This window comes from Scyliorhinus canicula, chromosome 4 (genome assembly GCF_902713615.1).
Source record: "Scyliorhinus canicula chromosome 4, sScyCan1.1, whole genome shotgun sequence".
NCBI lineage: Eukaryota > Metazoa > Chordata > Chondrichthyes > Carcharhiniformes > Scyliorhinidae > Scyliorhinus > Scyliorhinus canicula.
The window spans coordinates 23005719-23029039 of record NC_052149.1 but is presented as its reverse complement, the minus strand read 5'-3'; the positions used below and the strand labels follow the sequence as shown (position 1 = coordinate 23029039).

At 45.5% G+C, this 23321-nt stretch overlaps 1 protein-coding gene across 4 annotated transcripts in view; it reads right to left on the bottom strand.

Annotated features, from left to right (window-relative positions):
* fnbp1l (formin binding protein 1-like) overlaps positions 1-23321 on the bottom strand; it is a 221323-nt gene that overhangs the window by 103191 nt on the left and 94811 nt on the right. For all 4 annotated transcript variants that reach the window (XM_038793856.1, XM_038793858.1, XM_038793859.1 and 1 more), the window contains exon 2: positions 3803-3918. In XM_038793856.1, coding sequence (XP_038649784.1) covers positions 3803-3918 — 116 coding nt within the window. The remainder of the gene's footprint in view (positions 1-3802; positions 3919-23321) is intronic.

Sequence of the window (23321 nt, the reverse complement as noted above, 5' to 3'; positions counted from 1 at the left end):
TCCTTTTTCTTTTTTCCTCCTTGGGAGGTTTAGTTTTATTTGATGCTTATATTGTCAGGTGGGGACTTCCGGTTGCGGCTATGCGGAGCTAATTCGCACGTTCGGCAGCTCCCGCTAGAAACGGACTTTTGGGCTCTTTTTAGGGCCCCCAATGGAACTTTTACGACGTCTCCTGGTGTGGGAAGGAGTCAGCAACATTTCCCCAGCAGTGTATGGGGGCCTGGAGCAGGAGTGGGGCGAGCAAAAAAGTGCCAGCAAAGCCAAAGCAGGAGCGAGGGAAGAAATACAAGATGGCGGCGGGCAGAGACCAGGCGGTATGGATGCAGTGGGCGCAGGGGCAGCAGGAGGCTCTTCAGCGCTGCTTCAGGGAACTCAAGACGGAGCTGTTGGAGTTGATGGAGGCTTCAATTGGTAAGCTGCTGGAAACTCAAACGGCCCAGGTGCTGACGATCTGAGGGGTCCGGGAAAAGGTCTCCTAAAACGAGGACGAGATCTTAGGCCTCACGGTGAAGGTGGAGGCGCATGAGGCGCTCCATAAGAAATGGCAGGAGCGGTTCGAGGAGATGGTGAATCGTTCGAGGCAGAAAAATCCGCGGATCCTGGGCCTCACGGAGGGGCTGGAGGGGTCGGACGTGGGGGCCTATGTGGTCATCATGTTAAATTCGCTGATGGGAGCGGGGTCCTTCCAGGGGCCCCTGGCGCTGGAAGGGGCCCACAGAGTACTGGCGAGAAGGCCCAAGCCTAACGAGCCGCCACGGGCGGTGCTGGTGCGGTTCCACCGGCTTGCTGACCGGGAGTGTGTGCTCAGGTGGGCCAAGAAGGAGCGGAGCAGCAGGTGGGAGAACGCGGAGGTACGGATCTACCAGGACTGGAGTGCGGAGGTGGCAAAGAAGGGGGCCGAGTATAACCGGACGAAGGCGGTGCTGCACAGAAAGGGAGTGAGGTTCGGCATGCTGCAGCCGGTGCGTCTGTGGGTCACCTACAAGGACCGACACTTTTACTTTGAGTCCCCGGAGGCGTGGTCCTTCGTACAGGCCGAGAAACTGGACTCAAACTGAGGGTTGGGTGTGGGGGTTTGCATGTAGCTGTGTTACATTGTGAAGGGGATTCTCTGTTTATTGTTGGTTCTTTGTTGCTTTTAGGGTGGATGGGGTACTGTTTTTGCTTGGGTCTGTCGTGTGGGCTCGGGGAGAGGGGCGGACCTGTAATGTGGGGGGCCGATGGCGGGAAGGACCAGTAAAGGGAGCGGAGTCAGAGGAGGCGGGGGCGGGTAGCTGGAAAGCGCGGGCTTCTTCCTGCGCTGAGGGCTGAAGGGGGCGGGACCGGAGCTGGTAAGCGCGGGTTTTTACCCATGCTGAGAGCGGTAGAGGGGGGAGAAGAGCCTGCTGGTGGGCAATTGGGTGGGGGGGGGGGGGGGGGGGGGGGGGTGAAGCCCCCGCTGGGAGGGGTCGAAGGAGTGGCGGGAGTAGCAGGAGTCAGCTGACTTACGGGAGTGCAATGGAGGGAGCAACGCAGCTAGGGGGGGGGCCCCTAGCTTTTGGGGGGGGGGGGGGGGGGGGTACCGGGTTGCTGCTGTAATGGCCCGGGGGGGGGGGGGGGGGGGGGGGGGGGGGGGGGGTACCGGGTTGCTGCTGTAATGGCCAAGAGGGAGCTGGAGCAGGTAGAGGAGGTCAGGATGGGGGTCTGCCGCCGTGGGGAACGGGCCGAGTGTCTCTGACGGGTAGGGTGCAATCAGTCAAGATGACGGTGCTCCCGAGGTTTCTGTCCCTGTTCCAGTGCCTCCCCATCCTTATCCCGAAGGCCTTTTTCAGGCGGGTCAACAAGAGCATTACAGGGTTTGTGTGGGCGCACGGGACCCAGAGGGTGAGAAGGGTGTTTTTGGAGCGGGGCAGGGATAGGGGGTGGCTGGCGCTACCCAACCTCTGTGGGTATTATTGGGCTGCTAACGCAGCGATGGTGCGTGAGTGGGTAATGGACGGGGAAGGGGCAGCATGGAAGAGGATGGAGATGGCGTCCTGTGTGGGCACGAGCCTGGAAGCGCTGGTAACGGCGCCGCTGCCGCTCCCTCCAGCGAGGTACACCACGAGCCCGGTAGTGGCAGCTACCCTCAAAAGTTGGGGGCAGTGGAGATGGCACAGGGGGGAGGTGGGGGCCTCGATGGGGTCCCCGATACGGGGGAACCACCGGTTTGTCCCGGGGAGAATTGATGGTGGGTTCCTGAGTTGGCACAGGGCAGGTGTTAGGAGGGTGAGGGACCTGTTTGTAGACGGGAAGTTTGCGAGCCGGGAGTGCAGGAGGCGAAAGAGGCCGGCAATCTGGCCTTTGCGTCCCAAGTAGCCCGGCGGAGGATTCTTCTTCAGTGGAAGGATGCGAGGCCCCCAAGCGTGGAGGCCTGGGTCAACGATATGGCGGGGTTTATTAAATTGGAGAGGGTGAAATTCGCCCTAAGGTGATCAGTGCAGGGGTTTTTCAGGAGGTGGCAACCATTCCTAGACTTTCTGGCAGAACGGTAAAAAAAGGGTCAGCAGCAGCAGCAACCCAGGGTCTCTTCAGGGGGGTCTCTTTGTTTTGGGTTGACGGGACGGGTATATTGGTTCTTTGCTAAGGACGGGCATTAATTTATTATTTTCTTTTGTACACACAGGGGGGGGGGGGGTCGGGTCTGTTCTTTCTGTTCTTAGTATTTTCTGTTATTAATATTTTGTGAAAATGTGAAAATTTGAATAAAACATTTTTTTTTAAAAAATATTGTCAGGTGGGCCGTTGTTTGGCGGGTGGTGGGGGGATGGGATCATTGTTGATGTTAAGGGTTAATAAGGGGATTGACATTGTATTCATTACCGTTTACTGTTTGTTGGTGGGGGGGTAAATTCTGAAGAAAATGTGAAAATGGAGAATAAAAATTTTTTTTTTTTAATTTGTTCAGCTTCTGTCTTTTTGTCTAGGCCTATTCAGTAGGTCCCATGAAGATGTTCTGAGTCTTCTATGGTTGAACATGAAGTGTTTATTTGTAACACGTAACTGTGTATGTATACACAGAGCATAGTCTAAGCTAGTAGCTAACTCCATACATCTCTGCCCAGTCATACAATACGTTCTAGTCACTGCTCATGTGGCTCTTTACATCATACATCTTTGGTCTTTGTATAATGTGGGTGTTACTGTGCCCATTCCCACGTTAACACTTTCGATGCCAGATACCATTATACTACATGGGGAACAAAACTGTTGAGTCCAAAAGACTGTAAAGTATCTAATCAAAATATGAGGTGTTGTTCCTTGAACTTGCATTGATTTTCACTGGAACAGATCAGCAGGCCGAGGATGGGGTGTTCAGGTGGAGAATAAAAATTGAGTTTTTGCATCTTAGAACTGTACACTATCAATCTTTCATAAATCACTCACATTTACCAGATCTGTAGATACAGTAATGTGTTACCATCTACTTAACCTCAATGTCAAATATGATCATTTTTCTTTCTTGATCAAAGCTGAGACTTTCATGAGGAAGCAATGTATCGAATGTATTTGCCTTCTTAGCATAATTAATGTTTTGTTATACAATTTGGGATTGTATTGCTGCTCCAGGACTAAAAAATATATATTTTTGAAAAGATTTCATGAAAAATTGTACAAAGAAAGTACACCCCATCAAATGTCTTTCTATAGATCTAAAGAATAAATTGTAAAACTATGAACTAAAACTGCTAGTATCAAATGCCAATGAAGGCTACTTTAGCCATGTAGACCAAAATATTTCTAAGCATGACACAATTGTTTGATTTCAAAGCACATGTCTTACCTTAACTGTTTTGCGTAGCTCTGTTCTATGTCTAGTCTTTCTTTCACAAATTTAGTATATCTTTCCAAGAAGTCAATTCCCCACTGTGTGTGTTTCTCTATATTGTCAAACTGATCCTGAAAGAAAACAGACAAAATATTAGCCATTAAATGAACAAATTAGAGTTATATGTGTTCTGAGTTTTACCCATCAAAAAAACCATGCCATGAATCAAAGCAAAAATTCAGATTTTTGAACAACCAGGAAAAGAAAATGTTCAAAGAAGCAACAAATGTGTGTTTATTGTTCACACTTGTCACTGGCAAATTCAATGCAAGGCATCTAAAATATGTTATTTTCGGTTAAGGAGTGACCCCACTTCGAGGTACCCTATTGTTGCTCTAAACAACAGAGGAATAAGGAAGATTGGAAAAGGTAGCACTTCTGATATCAAATTTCTGTGAAAAAGTGTACATTATTATAGGTAATAATGCATTAAAACTTGTGCTACAAATTGACAATTTGCAAACATATTAAGTAGAGTAGGTCAATCAACATTGAAGGGTAGTGGTCAGTTGTATACTGGTTTAAAATACACATTGGAAGGGCAGCACGGTGGCCTAGTGGTTAGCACAACCGCCTCACGGCGCTGAGGTCCCAGGTTCGATCCCGGCTCTGGGTCACTGTCCGTGTGGAGTTTGCACATTCTCCTCGTGTCTGCGTGGGTTTCGCCCCCACAACCCAAAAATGTGCAGAGTAGGTGGATTGGACACGCTAAATTGCCCCTTAATTGGAAAAAATAATTGGGTAATCTAAATTTATTTTTTAAAATACACATTGGTTGAGTCAAGCAGAGTAAAACAGACATCGGCACTTCTGATAATCCTGGAAGGCAAGATGTAAAAGGGAGATGGTGGTGTAGTGAAGCCACCTAAGTTGGCCACTTCCCCACACAAAATGGAGAAACACAAAGACAGCAGGGAAAAATGGACAGTCTAACCAAACAAGCAGTTTTGCAGAGTCCCTGTGTATTCTGCCTGCAAAGAAAGCAGACAGCACTGAAACCAGCAGCTATACATATTGATGAGCGATCCCCGGGAACAATAGCTACAACAATTAGCTACATTTGAGACACTCAATAGCAAGTCAGACTCCTCGGCGCCAACGGATGTCCGAAACAAAGGAGACAAACAAGCCAGAAAGAACCGCCCAGCGATCGAGAAACAGCCCCAGTATTGGGGAATTCAAACCAATTGATTGGTATGGGATCCAATCGATTAGAAGTAAGCTCGGGGTCCGCTCAAAAGGGCGCGAAACCCCTGGGACCTATAAAAGACAGGTCCCAAGTTCAGTTCACTCTCTTAGCCGGCCCTCCCAGCAGAACACCTTAGCAGCTCTCGAAGAACTTGACCGTAAGAAGGAGAGGCTTGACCAATTGCTGCACCACCAAGTAAGTGTCATACAACGCACGCTACGAGATAGACACTCCTGACCCCTTAGTCCATACCAGCTGGAAGCCTGCAGATCCAGTACAGAGCAAGAGGCCATTGTTCCCTGATCCGGCGGGTTCCCTTATCCAGATAAGTATTGGCCTATTAGTGGTAGGAATAGTTTAGTCTTTTAGTATTACATGCATGAGTAGTGAATAACTGTATTAATAAACGTGTCTTGTTTTGAACCTTACTAATTGGTGTATTGAGTCATTGATCTGAACTCGAACTTGAACCTCGTGGTGGTATCATAAGGATACCTGGCAACTCTAGAGCTAAGTAATAAAACAGAGCCAATTGAGTGCAAAGCACACTCACCAGAACGAGCAACAGTAGTGGTAAAGGATTAATAATCCAGAGTAAACCATGGCAGCTGATGGAATTTGAAACAATATCTCCAGGGTATTAGCAAGGGGCTCTGGATCACTAGTCCTTTATCATTACGCCACAAACAACTCTTTAGATTTTGATTAATAAATTTAAATTAATTGATAAAATCTGGAATTGTAAACTCGTGTCAGTAATGGTGACATTGAAACTATAATTGATTGTTGTAAAAATCCATCTGGTTCACGAATATCCTTTAGGAAAGGAAGTCGGCCTGGTCTGGCCTACATGTAACTCCAGACCCCAGATGAACTCACCTGAGGAATGAGCTGCGCTCCGAAAGCTAGTGATTCGAAACAAACCTGTTGGACTTTAACCTGGTGTTGTAAGACTTCTTCCTGTGCCCTTTTGTACAGCACTAGCTGCTGCAAAGCAAGCAAGTTTAAATGTCCCATTGAAAAGAATAGGCCAGGGGGGCTCAGTCTAGGTATTTAAAATAGTTATACTGAAGTTAGAAGTGCTTTTATTCTAACTCTTTCAGTGACTTAGCGTTTCACAGGTAGAACCGTCAGAGGTTAACGATTCAAATTGCTTCGTCAAATGTTTCCCAGTGCAAATGTCCAGAGGAAGTTGGCACTTCTGGACAATTGCCAGGTTCACCCTTGCCTGGGACTTAGAGGGATTCCCCAGCGCAACTTTGGGGTACCCCACAAATCCAACGCTGGGGAGCCAGGATGTTATGGACCAATATTTCTCGAGGAACTATGAGCATCAAGCCTACATTAAAAGGATTGGTGAAGGGATTGAATCACAAGTATTACTCAAGAAAATTTTGTTAGTCAGCAAATTGGAACCAGGGTTAGAAATTAGAACACAAATACTGGGAAAACTGCTATTTCAATTGTTTTTTTAAATTAATTTACGGGATGTGGGCATCGCTGGTTTGGCCAGCATTTATTGCCCATCCCTAGTTGCCATTCAGAAGGTTGTGGTGAGTTATATTCGTGAACCGCTGCAGCCCTCGAGGTGTAGGTACACCCACTGTGCTGTTAGTGAGGTCCAGGAAGTTGCCCAGCGACAGTGAAGGAGCGGCGATATGTTTCCAAGTCAGGGTGGTGAGTGACTTGCAGGGGAACCTCCAGGCGGTGGGGTTCCCAGGTATCTGTTGCTCTTCTCCTTCCAGATGTGTGGTCGTGGGTTTGGAAGGTGTTGTCTAAGGAACCTTGGTGAGTTACTGCAGTGCATCTTGTAGATGATACAGATGGCTACCACTGTTCGTTGGTGGTGGAGGGCTTGAATGTTTGTGGAAGGGGGAGCATTTAAGTGGGCTGCCTCGTCCTGGATGGTGTCGAGCTTCTTGAGTGTCGCTGGCGCTGCACTCATCTAGGCAAGTGGACAGTTTTTCATTACACTCCTAACTTATGCCTTGTAGATAGTGGGCAGGCTTTGGGGGTCAGGGGAGGTGGTACTCACCATAGGATTCCTACCCTTTGACCTGCCCTGGTAGCCACAGCATTAATGTGGCTAATCCAGTTCAGTTTCTGATCAATCGTAACCCCTCCAGGATGTTGATAGTGGGGGATTCATGATGGCAATGCCATTGAATGTCAAGGGGCGGTGGTTAGATCTTCTCTTGTAAGAGATGGCCATTGCCTGGCACTTGTGTGGCGCGAATGAAACTTGCCACTTGTCAGCCCAAGCCTGGATATTGTCCCGGTTTGCTGCATTTGGACATGGACTACTTCATTATCTGAGAAGTCACGAATAGTGCTGAACATTCTGCAGTCATCCGCAAACATCCCCACTTCTGACCATATGATGGAACTGAGGTCATTGATGAAGCACCTGAGGATGGTTGGGCCTGTGACACTATCCTGAGGATCTCCTGCATTGATGCCCTGGAGTGAGATGATTGACCTCCAACCATCTTCCTTTTTGCCAGGTGTGACTCCAACCAGTGGACAGTTCCCCCCCACCCCCATCGACCCTAAAGCTAAAACAAAATAAAACTTTGTTTCAAATTCAAACCTTAATTTTCAAAAGAAACATATTTCTTCTTTATGGGAAGAGTCCTTATGGGAACAGTCTTATATCCGCATCATTGCTTTGCTCCACAATGGAATTATCACTTCTGTGTTGGGTGAAAGAAAATGGGAGAATGTGGACTATCCAATCTGAAAGAAGCCAAAGCTTTAGGCTGACTGGACAGGCACAGCAGTTGTGTGAGGCAGAGAACCTTTTTTAAAAACGCAGTACAACAATGCATCGAGCAATCAGGGGCATGTTTTAAGTTTAGGCATTCCTATCACACCAATCAGTAAGGTGCACACAAGATTACTCAATGAACACTGCACATTTACTTGCTGGCATCAAAGAAGACTCCCAGAAACCACATAATGTTGCTCGCACTGACAAGATGAGCCAATGTTTATCCTTCACCTTTGCATTCCAGCTGGCAAGAAAGGCATGTATGCAAAAGGTAATATTCTGCTAAGACAGCAATAAATCCAATTGGAGACATTTTTCACAGCAAGTACAAACTGAATATTCCAACATCTCATCTTTACCATCAGAGAAACAGATAAGTATATAATTTAAATCTTCAATATGAACGATAAACTTATATCCCAGCCAAACGGTGATTTTAAAAAATGCTTTGAAAAGTTCTCGTCAGTCGCCTACTGCAAAATAAAAAATGAACAGCGAAGGCAAGTTTAAACTGTACAAACAAAAACTTTGAGGAATACAAAGAAAACTTGGATTTATATGGATATGTATATGGATGATAATGACATAGTGTAGGTTAGATGGCCTTTAGTTTTTGACTTCCCATGTCGGTGCAACATCGTGGGCCGAAGGGCCTGTACTGCGCTGTATCGTTCTATGTTCTATATAGCAACGTTCACAACTACCGGATGTTCCAAAGTGCCTTACACTCAATGAAGTACTTTTTGAAGCGTGGTACTATTGTAATGAAGCAAACATGACAGCCAATTTGAAACATAAACAGCAATACGATAATGACCAGATAAACGCTTATGATAAAATCTCAAGTCAGCTTTTAGTAAAATGCACTCTACACTGGGTCAAAGTTGGACTTTATGGAGAAATTTGAAATGATTGTGCAGTATTTAATGATGCTTCCCTACATAATACTAAATCTACAATTTTTTGAATATTACAGTTCTGTCAATAGAAGAATTAAGGCAAATTAATTAATTTTTTTTTAATATTACGGTTTTTAAAAAAATATGGCATAAATTTCAATTTGCTAAATCAGTTAACCTCCATATCATGTCATGTTTAATTTAAAAGTTTATTACAGAAATTACAGCCCCATTATTTAGAACAGCAACGGCCTGGATTATACGCTGAGGTGTGGGTTCCATCCCGCCCAGTGTAAACATCAGGGTTGAGACTGACCCCCCCCCCCAGCCAGCTCACTCCACTTTCGTTTTACAGTTATTGGTCCTTTATTACAAAGTGAGGATCTCTCCTCCAGAGCCACTTTTTCAGACAGTGATGGTGAGTTTTCTACAGTTCAAAAGATAACTCTTTAGAAGCACCTTGCTTGAAAATACTGGTCTAAAAATGAGAACGTTTTCATATTGATACATTATGGGGTATGCATCCAAAAAATTTTATTTTTGCAGTAGGCGACTGATGAGAACTTTTCAAAGCATTTTTTAAAATCACCGTTTGGTGGGGATATAAGCTTATCGTTCATATTGAAGTAAATTTATAGATTTAAATTATATACTTGTCTGTTTCTCTGATGGTAAAGATGAGATGTTGGAATATTCAGTTTGTACTTGCTGTGAAAAATGTCTCCTATTGGATTTATTGCTGTCTTAGCAAAAGAACACCGATGACCTAATTGTGTACACATGTACTTTGATTTAAGATACTTCAGGTTCAAAGTAAGCATGGGTAGGGCAGTATAGCAGACAGGATCCCACAGAAATTAATGTACCCTCACTAGGGACTAATTTTGTTTGGATCTCTGTTTCTGGAGAACTTAACTGAAACTATACATTGAGATCTATTGGAGGTGTGTTCTCTCATAAGTATTTACCTACCCTTTCCCTTTTCATTTATTAATACAAGGTTGTGTTGAACAGTGTGAGATGTTGTATAGATTTCCAAAAAAAAGGGCCCTCATTTTTGATATTTCCCCAGTTCTAAGACAAGTCTCTTCGTCTGGTCTCAAAACGCCTCGGCGTCATTACAGTTTTTTGAAAGTTTAGTCATTATTGCCTTGTATGAAAATGCGACAGCCAAATGTTCCTGTTAAGCTGTGCAAGTATGCATTAGTCTGAAAGGTACCATGCCAACCTGGTCATGGGATAAATAGCGGTTTGTGCAGCTGCACAAAATAATTTAAGATGACCATGTACTAATAGAAACAAGTTGCGCACAGCGACTACATTTTAATGGGAACATTGTGCATAAATTCTAGTGGTTAAGGCTTAAATGTTGGCCAGCACACGGAGATATTTTCCTGCTTTTCAAATAGCACCACGCCAGGCCAAACGTGCTTCCAGATGGGGGAGCAGATGGATCATCTGAAAAATAGCACTTTAAACAGTGTAGTGTTGCCTCAGTGCAATCTCAAATATCACCTCAGATTAATGTGCTCAAAGCTCCTGTGCGGGTTTGAAATCGGGACCATCTGACTTATTGATTGTTCCCACTAAATGAAAGTTGATACTGTAAAATACCCTTCAATCATAATACACATAAGGCTGGAAATTATGGAAAACGCCTCAGGCTGTGTACACCAGAGTGTGTTTGACATCCAAATGTATATTGTAAGTATAAGTGTAATTTTAAATGTACTGAGGCACCTGAGTGCTACAAAGTGTATTAAAATAAATTGAAAATCATTTAATGTAAAATCAAATTTTAACTGTTATGTAATGTACTTCCAAAATTTTAAGAATAAATTATATTTGAGAACAATGTCAGTGTGAACTCCATCTTTTATCATCCCCATCCATGTCATCTTATTCATTTAGAGAAAGAATGGGGCAGTCCCACTCCAAAGCAATTTCTCCCCATTTGGTCAGCCAGCAGGGGGCCACATTGGTTCAGTCAGAATAGAACCACAGAAAGCAAATGCAAAAATGGAATAATATTCCCAATCCCCTACATGAAGTTAAGTGATGGCCTCCAACATTTGTAAAGTATGAAGTAGATTATGACATCCTCCCCATAAGAAACTAGGAACATAGGAGCAGAAGAGGCCACTTGGCCCTTCACGCCTGCTCCGCCATCAAATTCAATCATGGCTGATCTTCTACCTTCTCCCCTTCCTGCGCTATCCCCATATCCCTTGACTTCATTGGCATCTAGAAGTCTGTTGACCTCTGCTTTGAACATACTCAATGACTGAGCCTCCATAGCCCTCGGGATAGAGAATTCCAAAGGTTCACCAACCTCTGAAGAAATTCCTCATCTCAGTCCTAAATGGCCCATCTCTTATTCTGTGATAAACCAAAGCCAGCTTCTGTTGTAGTTCTTTTTTTAAAAAATTTATTAAGGTATTTATATATTTTTATACATATGAAACACAACCAAAACAGAGAACAAACAGGAAGTCTAAATAACAAATAAATAACACCCCACCTCCCCACCCTTCCTGCCATTCCCCTCCACCTACCCTGCCTCCCCCGTGTCTTCCCCCACCCCCCACCCACTGTTGACGTCTTAAACTATCCTTGAAGAGCACTCACCCACAAGTCCCTCCACTCCTGCAAAATCCGTCTCCGGGCTACCAGAGAGGCAAAGGTCAAGATGTCGGCCTCTCTCGCCCCCTGGACTCCCGGGTCTTCCGACATTCCAAAAATCGACACTTCTGGACTCGGGGTAACCTTCACCTTCAGTACCCCAGACAAAACATCAGCGAACCCCCGCCAGAATCCCTCCAGCTTCAGACAAGCCCAGAATATGGGGGCCCCGCACAGCTCACACCTGTCCTCCACCCCCCTCAAAGAACCTGCTCATTCTGGCGACCATCATATATGCCCCATGAGCCACTTTGAATTGAATAAACTTAAGCCTAGCACATGAAGAGGATATGTTCACTCTCCTCAGAGTCTCCTGCCATACCCAGCCTCCATCCCCCTCCCCAGCTCTTCCTCCCACTTCCGTTTAACTTCTCCTGGCCATGCTAAATTGCCCCTTAATTGGAAAAAACTAATTGGGTACTCTAAACTTTTTTAAAAATCTAAATTGAATTCATTGGAAATCTACAACTTCCTGTTGTTAGTGACTCAATCAAATCCCTTCATGTCCTGCTGTGTTCCTAGATGTCATCGGTATCAAAGTCACAAAGTGTTTTTGTTCTACTTGACTTCTGCTAAACACCCCCCCCCCCCCCCGTGTTTGCATAGGTCTCACCCCCACAACCCAAAGCCAAAGTTGTGCAGGGTAGGTGAATCTGCTAAACCCCACTATTGTGTCACACACCCATTAATTTCCATACCCGAGGCCAAGGGCTCATGTTGGAGTATAGTTCTACAGGCAGCAGTTACCCTCAGGATTTGTGCAACAAGGGGCACAAAGGTGCACATTGTATTCTTCTCTTGGAAGTTTAGGAAGTTTGAGTCACCCTGGTTAGCTGAGGTCTGTTTAAAAGACAGACAGAAAGCGCACTCAGTAAGCTTTACGCAAGTCGAGAAGACACAGCCGGAGTGAGGCACACCCAGAGTGGGAAGTTGGAACTTGGTCATTTGGTGCAGTGAGGTAATTAGGTCCAGAGTGGGAGAAGGTGCTTTTTCTCAATTGTTTTGTTCTCTTTTTCTTCTGGCCTGTAACTTTTAATCTGCAGGGAGAGAACCAGGGAGCATCCGAGACCCTGGGTGAGTTCTCCCAGTGAGCCAGAGAAGACACAGCCAGCGTGAGGCACAACCAAGAGTGAGTTTGGGAATTCAAAGCTGGGTGGGGAGGAGGTGCTTTTTAACCCTGGTAAGTAGTTTTTCTTTTCATTGTCTAATTTATTTCTTTTTCTTCCGTTTTTTTTTGAAATTGCAGTTGTATAAGTTTACCTAAGGTTTAAAACTTGGCAGGAGATCCCAGACCCGTGTCATGCTCCTCGTGTGTGATGTGGGAGCTCAGGGAAACGTCCACTGTCCCTGGCTCCTTCACGTTCAAGAACTGTGTTCAGTTGCAGCTCCTGTTAGACCTCTTGACGGCTCTGGAGCTGCGGATGGACTCACTTTGGAGCATCCGCGATGCTGAGGAGGTCGTGGATAGCACGTTTAGTGAGTTGGTCACACCGCAGGTGAAAGTTACTGAGGGAGATAGAAAATAGGTGAGAAAATGGGTGACCAAAAGACAGAGCAAGAGTAGGAACGCAGTGCAAATGTCCCCTGCGGTCATCTCTCTGCAAAACAGATATACCGTTTTGGATACTGTTGAGGGAGATGGCTCACCAGGGGAAGGCAGCAGCAGCAAGGTTCATGGCACCATGGCTGGCTCTGCTGCGCAGCAGGGCAGGAAGAAAAATGGCAGGGCTATAGTGATAGGGGACTCAATTGTAAGGTGAATAGACAGGCGGTTCTGCGGACGCAATCGAGACTCCAGGATGGTATGTTGCCTCCCTGGTGCAAGGGTCAAGGATGTCTCGGAGCAGATGCAGGACATTCTTGGGGGGGGGGGGGGGGGGGGGGGTGAATAGCCAGCTGTCGTGGTGCACATAGGCAACAACGATATAGGTAAAAAAAAAAAAAAAACGGGATGAGGTCCTACAAGCTGAATTCAGGGAGTTAGGAGTTAAACTAAAAAGTAGGACCTCAAAGGTAGTCATCTCAGGATTGCTACCAGTGCCACGAGCTAGTCAGAGTACGAATGTCAGGATAGATACGATGAATGCGTGGCTCGAGAGATGGTGCAAAAGGGAGGGATTCAAATTCCTGGGGCATTAGAACCGGTTCTGGGGTAGGAGGGACCAGTACAAACTGGACGGTCTGCACCTGGGCAGGACTGGAACCAATGTTAGGGGGGGTGTTTGTGAGAGCTGTTGGGGAGGGTTTAAACTAAAGTGGCAGGGGGATGGGAACCGATGCAGGAAGTTGGAAGGTAGTAAAACAGGGACAGAAGCAAAAGGAAGGGGGAAAGGTTAAGGCAGAGAAGTTAAAGTCAAAAATCAAAAAGGGCGACAGTACAAGGTACAGTGACTGAGGGGAGCTCAGTGAATAGGCCCAGTAATACTAAAAGTAATAAAACTGTTAAGATTCAAAACAGAGGTAAAAAAAACCAACGTAAGTGTACTTTACCTGAATGCTCGTAGTATTCGGAATAAAGTAAATGAGTTGATGGCGCAAATCATCGTGAATGACTATGATTTAGTGGCCATTACTGAAACATGGTTAAAGGATGGTCACGACTGGGAGTTAAATATCCACGGGTATCAAACTATTCGGAAGGGCAGAGTGGATGGTAAGGGAGGTGGTGTAGCTCTGTTATTTAAGGGATGGCATCGGTACTGTGGAGGATAACGTTGAATCCATTTGGGTGGAAATCAGGAATAGTAAGGCTAAAAAGTCACTGATAGGAGTAGTCTATCGGCCACCAAATAGTAATGTTATGGTGGGGCAGGCAATAAACAAAGAAATAACTGATGCATGTAGAAATGGTACAGCATTTATCATGGGGTACTTTAATCTACATGTCGATTGGTTTAACCAGGTCGGTCAAGGCAGCCTTGAGGAGGAGTTTATAGAAGGTATCTGCAATAGTTTCCTAGAACAGTATGTAATGGAACCTATGAGGGAACAAGCGATCCTAGATCTTGTCCTGTGTAATGAGACAGGATTGATTCATGATCTCATATTTAGGGATCCTCTCGGAAGGAGCAATTACAATATGGTGGAATTTAAAATACAGACGGAGGGTGAGAAGGTAAAATCAAATACTAGTGTTTTGTGCTTAAACAAAGGAGATTACAACGGGATACAAAAAGATTACACTCTTTTTCTTTTGGGATGCAACACATGGAAGGAGCTTTACACATTAAACATCTTTCGTACTGACTATTCTGAAGTATTTTACTATTCACTCCAGACAATCCACTATTGTTCTCAATTACCACTGATGCACTATGGTGTATTGCTTCAACTTTGGGGCATTCTGTAACAATCTTTTAAACTTTTTCCAGTTAAACTCCATAAACAGTAATATTTCTATACTTGGGGCGTATTGTAAAAAAACTAGGCAATAAACAGTCAGTACATTTAGCTAGGTGCACTGGAACAGTTGTTGAAATATACTTCTGCATCACTTATTTTTTTTAATTTAGGAGTACCCAATTATTTTTTTTCCAATTAAGTGGCCAGCGTGGCCAATCCACCTAGCCTGCACATCTTTGGGTTGTGGGAGTGAAACCCACGTAGAAACGGGGAGACTGTGCAAACTCCACAAAGATAGTGACCCGGGGCCGGGATTGAACCCGGGTCCTCACCGCCGTGAGGCTTGTCCAGTATCCTAACACAGACAGTGACCGGGGCCGGGGTCGAACCAGGGTCCTCAGCACTGTAGGCAGCAATGCTAACCACTGCACCACCGTGCTGCCTTACTTTTGCATCGCAATCCCATCCATAACAGTCAGCTTCAACACAACAGTACAACAAATATCAGTGGTTACCTCCCTCAAAAGTAGAATTCAAAACCCAGAGCATCAATGAAAGTTATGATGGTTTAAAACACCTAAGAGGACATTTTATTTAGAACTACCTTACACAGTTGTTCGCCCATAGTATGAATAACAAAAGGGGAAAGGATTTTTAAAAACTCACAACGGGTCACCAAAAATGGTTAACAGTCATAGGAGAGGTTAATATTCAGTTCTCCAAGCTGAATGAAACCAAAGATCTTTACAACACGAGTGAGTTCCAGAAACCAGAAATACCAACACATATTCAGAATATTTTTCTCTTCCTCATATTTAGCTAAAAGATGCTTTACAGGTTCCCTTTTAGTGGTGGTTAAAATATGTAAAAGATCTTACAAAAATTCCTTTTCACAACAGATGGTATTGATTTCTACTTTAATCTTTTACACAAGCTCAAAAGGCAAATGCAATACTTGGGATCATTTAATTTTCCAAATAAACTCAACAAACATTAACCAGCTTTCAACATTAAAAACAAACTCAATTTAGATATGGGAAAAAAATAAAATTGCAATTAAATAGAAGTACCAGTCCAGAAAATTAAAGAAACGCAAACGAGCTGAGGCAATCTGCACCTCAAGAGGAGATTTAATGCAGATAAGCGTGAAGTGATGCATTTTGGAAGGAACAATGTGGAGGGGCAATAGAAACTAAATGGTACAATTTTGAAGGATGTTACACAACATAGAAACCTGGTAATTCACGTAAACAAATCTTCAAAGGTGGTTTGGCAAGTTAATAAGGTTATTCAAAATATATGCCGGATCCTTGGCTTTAGAGAGCCATTGGACGAGTTTTTCCGGCTGTTCACGCTAAGCTCCTGCCAATGATGCACCCCCGCCACCGGTCTTGCAGCAGCAAGGGGTGCATTAAACAGAATTCCCATTGACAACGGCAGGACCAGAAAATCCTGCTAATAGCACTGCCAGGGCTGCCTCCCGCTGCTGAACACACACCCATACAGTGCAAAAGCTGGGAAATTGGCTAAACCGTTAGAGGCATTGGGTGAAGCATTGCATCCAATTTAGGAGACCACAGCAAAGGAAAGATGTCAAGACTTTAGAGAGGGCACCAAAGAGATTTACTAAAATGGCACAAGCAATTTGGGGTCAGTAAATGGCATCAACAGCCATGCAGCTGCAGTACACAAGTTCTGAAAGAGCACACGCACATTGAAACAGTGGGGGTGGGAAATCAAAACCCGCTTTTGGCAGGGTATTTCTCAGCAGCTGCGTGCCTAGATTCATCCCGCTTTTTTTGGACCTCGGGGATTTTCTCCCAGTCAAGATCTCTTTTCCTGCACTACCGGCAAGACTGGCTCCTCACAGATCGGGGCGCCATTTTGAATAGCAGCCCTGATCGCTACACATCCCCCTTTCAGGACCACCTTCCTTCATATGCAGTGCACCCCAGGCCCCGACCTTGCTAACCTGGCACCCAAGCATCTTGGTAGTGTCCAGGTGGCATTGCCAGGGTGCCAAGCTGCCCAGGTACTACTCTGCCCTGCCCTGTCCCCGAACAACCGGGAGTCTCTCATGGCCTGCGAGACACACTCCAAGGTGCCAGCATGTCTGGTCCACTTTTGTGGAAACCAGTGCTAAACAGTGCCAGTTGAAGTCCCGTAGACAAGGCCGTTGATTCCCGGGTGCAGGGTGCATACGCCATCCGGGTATTTAAATGAGACTAATGGCTATGCTCAGTAAGGGTGTGATCTAGATCGCACCAGGCAGAGCGAGTCAGGTGATTCGCCAACGGCCCAGCGTGCAGCCCAATTCGGGCGCCTTGCAGGATACACCCGTTGCACCCATGCCGGACGCAACACAATGGCTGAATTGTACCCAATGTTATAAAGAGATATGGAGAGCAGTCACAGGAGCTCAGACGATGGATGCGCTCTTCAGGAAAACTTTCCAAGTGTTGTAGCAAGCGGGAATTGCCACAGGTTTGCTCGGCCCAGAGAAACTGGCAACACAATTAAATGTTAATTGGTCCACTTAATGAGGCCTCATGCCACAAATAATGCCTCGGCAGCCGATTCGCCAGACCACGCTTGCCAGCCCCCTACCAACAAGGTTGAGCAGCACTTGCTCAGCCACTCCTGCCAGCTCGAATAAGACTGGCCCCAAGATTCAGGGACGCTGACCTGGAGAGGCTCCTGGACATGGTGGAGACCTGGAGGGATGTCCTGTTCCCCCGGGGGTCCTGGAGGGTGAGCCACAAGGTGGGATGAGGTGACGGCAGCCTTTAGTTCCAATAGTATGACCAAGAGGACTGCCCAGCAGTGCAGGAAAAAGATCAATGATCTACACAGGGAGGCACAAGTTAGTAGACACCAATGCCTGTCCCCCAACCCCCAGAAGGGAGCATCCACCCACCAACTCTCCAAGAGACCCCCTGACCTCCCTCCTCCCACCACTGAATCACATGTGTGGCTGACGATGCTCTCCTCTGGAAAAACTCTCCCACGGTAGCATAGTGGTTAGCACGATTGCTTCACAGCTCCAGGGCCCAGGTTCGATTCCTGGCTTGGGTCACTGTCTGTGTGGAGTCTGCATGTTCTCCCCGTGAGTGCGTGGGTTTCCTCCGGGTGCTCCAGTTTCCTCCCACAGTCCAAAGATGTGCAGGTTAAGTGAATTGGCCATGATAAATTGCCCTCAGTGTCCAAAATTGCCCTTAGTGTTGGGTGGGGTTACTGGGTTATGGGGTTATAGGGATAGGGTGGTGTGGTCTTTGTAGGGTGCTCTTTCCAAGAGCCAGTGCAGACTCGATGGGCCGAATGGCCTCCTTCTGCACTGTAACTTCTATGATCCATGAATCGTCGGGAGAGGACCCCGACTGGCGGTGGGGTGCCAGACTGGAGAGTCCTCACCTCTTTCGAGGAGCGTGCCCTGGAGGTGACCGGTGTGGTCAAGGACAGGGCGATCACCAAGGTGGAGGCTGGCGGACGCCACAGAGGTGAGAAACTGCCAGGAACCAACCCATCCCACCCACTGCCCATATGTCCATTCACCTGCAGGTCCACCAGCCGACGGCGCCAGCCCATCCTGGGTGCCCCCTCTCCTGACTCCAAGGAAAACATGTTGGAGGGGACTCAGAGGATGCCACCATAATAGTCACGGCACAGCTGTCATGCCCACCCTCCACCAGCGCAGATACACACCATCGCGGTAGGACATAGATGTTAATGGTCAGGCTCCAGGGGCACAATCTGGTGAGTACCACACTGCTGCTGATGTACATCAGATGGAGGCAGGAACCCCCAGTCGGGACGGCAGTCGGAGGTCTGCTGGATCCCAGCCTGATGATGAACCTCTGGAAGTGGGTAACCCAGAGCTGATGGAGATGATAGGGAGCAGCCGGGATATTCAGAGGTAGATGTCAGCGTTACTCCAGCAGATTCATAGCCACTTGGAAGAATTCCAGAGGCTACATGCGCAGGAGATGGTGCCGGCAATGGGTGGCACCGAGGCCAACACTGCTAGGGTGACGACCACTGTGGAGAGCCTGTTGCACGACCCTCCAATCAGCTGCCCCTCCAACCAAGACTTTACGGCACATTAATCAACTTTTTTCACAACCATTATGATACCACTGTCACTTTCTTCCGCAACTGCCGTAGCCACGCAGCCAGAATCCTCAGCGGTCGGTGGGGGATATATGCAATTGGTGGGGCAGATGGGCAGTAACAAAGAGTTGGCCCCTGAATAGGGTTGGGATCCAGGGGTTGGCATGGTGGTGCCACATGTAAACCCCTCCCCCCAGTTGTCCCCCCCAAAGCCTCCCCCTCCCCACCTTCCCATGGCGGCCAATCCCTGCAGAGGGTCCCCCACCCCCACAGAGCACTGGGGTGGCAAGGCCAGCACTCACAGGCTCTTTGCCTGTGAGCAAAGATTGCTGCTCATCTCCTCGGTTTCCCACGGAAGCCCTTCCACCAGGTTCACGTTTTTCAAAAGGAGTACTAATCGACGCCAGTGTGAGCACTTGCTGGGGAGGCCAATGAATGACGGGAGGCTGGTGGATATGGGGTCGCTCTCGTTGATTGTATGGAAATGGAGCTTAAGTGGTGATAATGATTTCTGACCACGCTACGGCGAGATTCCGTAAACAGTTTGGCGCCTGCCACGGATCTCGTTTTTGGCCTCTCCCGCTATTCACCGGCCTCGTTATGCTTGAGCGTGAATGTAACAATGCCAGAAGATCGAGCCCTCCGTTTACTCTATATATGCAACTCAAGGTGCCACTTGGAATTCCATAGGTTTTTGCTGCAAATTGAAATGCAATGTTATTCACCTCAAAGCCATATCTCTTTTTATTCCGCATTATTGACCCTACTGGGAAACAAATTACTCCATGGGACACTAGGTAGATCACCTCCTAGGTGTTCTACATTATGCAGCAGTGGACTGCACCTACATGGTGTTGATTACCAACACAATGATTTTGCTTTTGTGCAATTATTCCCAATTTCAATCATTGAATATATCTTTTAATTATTTAATGCACTCACCAATACATCACTACTACAAATCTAAGCCAAAGGGATACAGTTCTGGGGACCAGGATGGTATTTTATAATTACTTTCTCGCTTGTGAGGAGGGACCCCATTCAAGAAACAGCAACACAGGTAGACAATTTCAGTGCAAGTTTTATACTTATCTGTACCAAAATGCACAACAGACCTTCATATTCCAGTGAGGAGCATATGCAACACATAAAATATATTTTTCAAATGTGTTGCATCAGTAATATCACATTGGACAAGATTGTTTTAAAATCTCTATTAATTTCTAATTATAATTTTATGTACAAAATGTCAAAAAAATAGATATACGCTGAACTATTGTCAGAAATTTCTATCAAGTAGACTGATTCTAAAGTCACACAAGTATACAGAAGCACATTGACTGTTTTGTAGCCCTCATTTTCCACTCCAACGTCTGGCTGGATTTCTTTAATGCATTTCTTTAATGAAAATGACTCAACTGGCCAAGAATCATAGCAGAAACTTGGGAGGGGACAGATACAGAAGCTGTTTCTTACAGTGGTTCAATACAAAAAAACAGCAAGCTAAACAAAGGCAGACTGTTAACAGAGACTGCCAACATTACTTATTAACCTACAGTGATATTGTAAGGTATTTCACTGGTAATTTCATCACTGATAGTTACTGAGTGTTCAGGATCTCCAAATTCTTTAGAAATTACCAGTGGAATGATCAAAAATCCAATTTTAATTGTTTTGTTTTATAAATTTAGAGTACCCAATTATTTTTTCCAATTAAGGGGCAATTTAGCGTGGCCAATCCACCTATCCTGCACATCTTTTTTGGGTTGTGGGGGTGAAACCCACGCAGATACAGGGAGATTATGCAAACTCCTCACAGACGTGACCCAGGGACAGGATTCAAACCCGGGTCCTCAGCGCCATAGGCAGCAATGCTAACCACTGTGCCACCGTGCTGCCCCTACAATTTTAATAGTTGACTCATGCCAGTGGGTACGGCTGCCCCTTTCAAAAGTACAATTTGTTGTACTAGGAGAATTGTTCTAGCTACATCTGGAAACCACTTCCGGTTCCATTTATCCATTGCAAAGAATGATCAAGTTTAATCATAGGACTCGAGTCAGATTGGTTGTGATCAATGTAAGATAGCCTCCCCATTCTTCAGAACAAATTTTAGGCAATCAGCTCTGTAAACATTTGGTATGGGCCAAGGTTTAGATAACCCCAAAGTGTATCATGGAGTTCCCCTGACCCACAACTTTTAATAGATTGTGGTATGGGGAGCATACAGGTGTGGTACAGTAGAAATGGAAAAGTGTTTTTTAAAGCAAAACAATGTTTATTCTATGAACTCAAGTTAACCTTTTTAAAACATAGTGAACATCTTAGCAACCATTAATTCCAATACAACTACCAAAGAATACAACACTAAGTAATGCTTAATAACTTCCCAAACAACATCCAGACAAAATAAACACTTTTTAACAGAAGCACATTAGGTTTACATTCACTACTGAAAATATTTATAATTCTGAATTCACCAGATGATCAAGAGACAGTTTTTTGATGGCAGAGAGAACAACAGTACATCTGCTCTGTCTGGCTTCAGCTCCAACACTGAAAACAAAACTAAAACACACCCTGCAGCCTGCTCAAAAACGAAAGTAAAAAACTGACTGACAGCCCAACTCCACCCACTCTCTGACATCACTGCACTAATAAACACCCATTTCTTAAAGGTACTCTCACTACAGATATTTATATACACACCCATTTATAAACACAGATTTCTTAAAAGTATTCTCACATGGCAAAACCCTCGGCTTGAATTAGCACCCAAAAGCACATTGCATATTTTAGAAACCTGTAGGTCCCTAATACACAGGAATGCAAGTAATCAGCAGCTAAATCCATGGAAGTACTCTCAAGATGGGCAAGTTTTAACATGCAGTATACAAATGCCTAACTACTCACCAAAATACTTGCAAAAACAAGATTATCTTCAGAAATCTCATTAATACTATCTTCATACTTTCAATTTGCATAGCCAGGCACAGTAACCCATTCAACAAATTACTGGCACAAAGTCTTCAGCAATCGCTACTAAAATCAAAACAGAAAATAAACAGAACCACTGAAACAACTTGCATTTATTCAATAGGAAAACATTCACTGTGCTTCACACAGAGATGCTATGAAAAACACCTCAAATCATTGGGTCAGTTTCTTCAGTTATACAGGGATGTTATCCAAAATTTCAACTGTTCAGAAACCAGAATTGTCTGAAAACTAGTGAGCGAGAGAGAGAGAGAGAGAGAGAGAGAGAAAGAGATCTGGACACCACTCCCAGAACAGAGTAAATGCAAGAATGAAGAGGCCATTCTCAGACCAAACCCAGAAGGCAGAATCAATGAAAGATCAGAACCTAAACCCATTGCAGCAGTGAGACACATGTCCACCCCTTCAATCCAATGGCAGGTAATTGAAAACCTGGGGGTCCCGAGGATGCCACATTTCAGACATTGCACCTGCATCATCAAGTGGGTAGATTTTCATCATCACTACTTTGGACAGCATTGCAACAAAGCAAATTATCCAGCCTTTATAGAACCAGTCACTGAAATCAATGGAATTAAAAATCAGGCTCCAGGCAGGTTGATGTGCTCAATCAGATTACTACTCAGGCAGCAAAAATAAAACTCTACCCTAGATTTTACAATTAGAGCTTGTGCAGCCAACCTTCACCACAGGGGCCTCGGTATAAACACATTAAGCTCTTGTGGAATGACACAAACAATGGCTCACATTACCGAGAAATGTCCCCTCCACAGATTAAGGTGGACTAATCACCTTAAACTCAGCAAATAAGGATATCACTTTGCTTCCGGGATTTGCATTCAGAGAAACATAGAAAATATGAGTAGGCCCTTTGAGCCAGCTCTGCCATTCATTATGATCATGACTGAACATCCAACCTGCTCCCGCTTTCCTCAATACCTTTGATCCCTTTGGCCCCAAGAGCTATTTCTAACTCTTTCTTGAAAACATACTATGTTTTGGCCTCAACTGCTTTTTGTGGTAGAGAATTCCACAGGCTCACTATTGACTACAGCTCCGCCTTAATAGATAATAGAATAGAACAGTACAGCACAGAACAGGCCCTTCGGCCCTCGATGTTGTGCCGAACAATGATCACCCTACTTAAACCCACGTAACCCGTATACCCATAACCCAACAATCCCCCCATTAACCTTACGCTACGGGCAATTTAGCATGGCCAATCCACCTAACCCGCACATCTTTGGACTGTGGGAGGAAACCGGAGCACCCGGAGGAAACCCACGCACACACGGGGAGGACGTGCAGACTCCACACAGACAGTGACCCAGCCGGGAATCGAACCTGGGACCCTGGAGCTGTGAAGCATTGAACACCATAATCCCAGCCAAGCTCATATCAAAGCACCAAAACCTAGGACTTGGCTTCCTACTCCCCATAGCCCTCATCCCTCAACTAATTAAATACCTCGCCATCGCCCCCTAAATT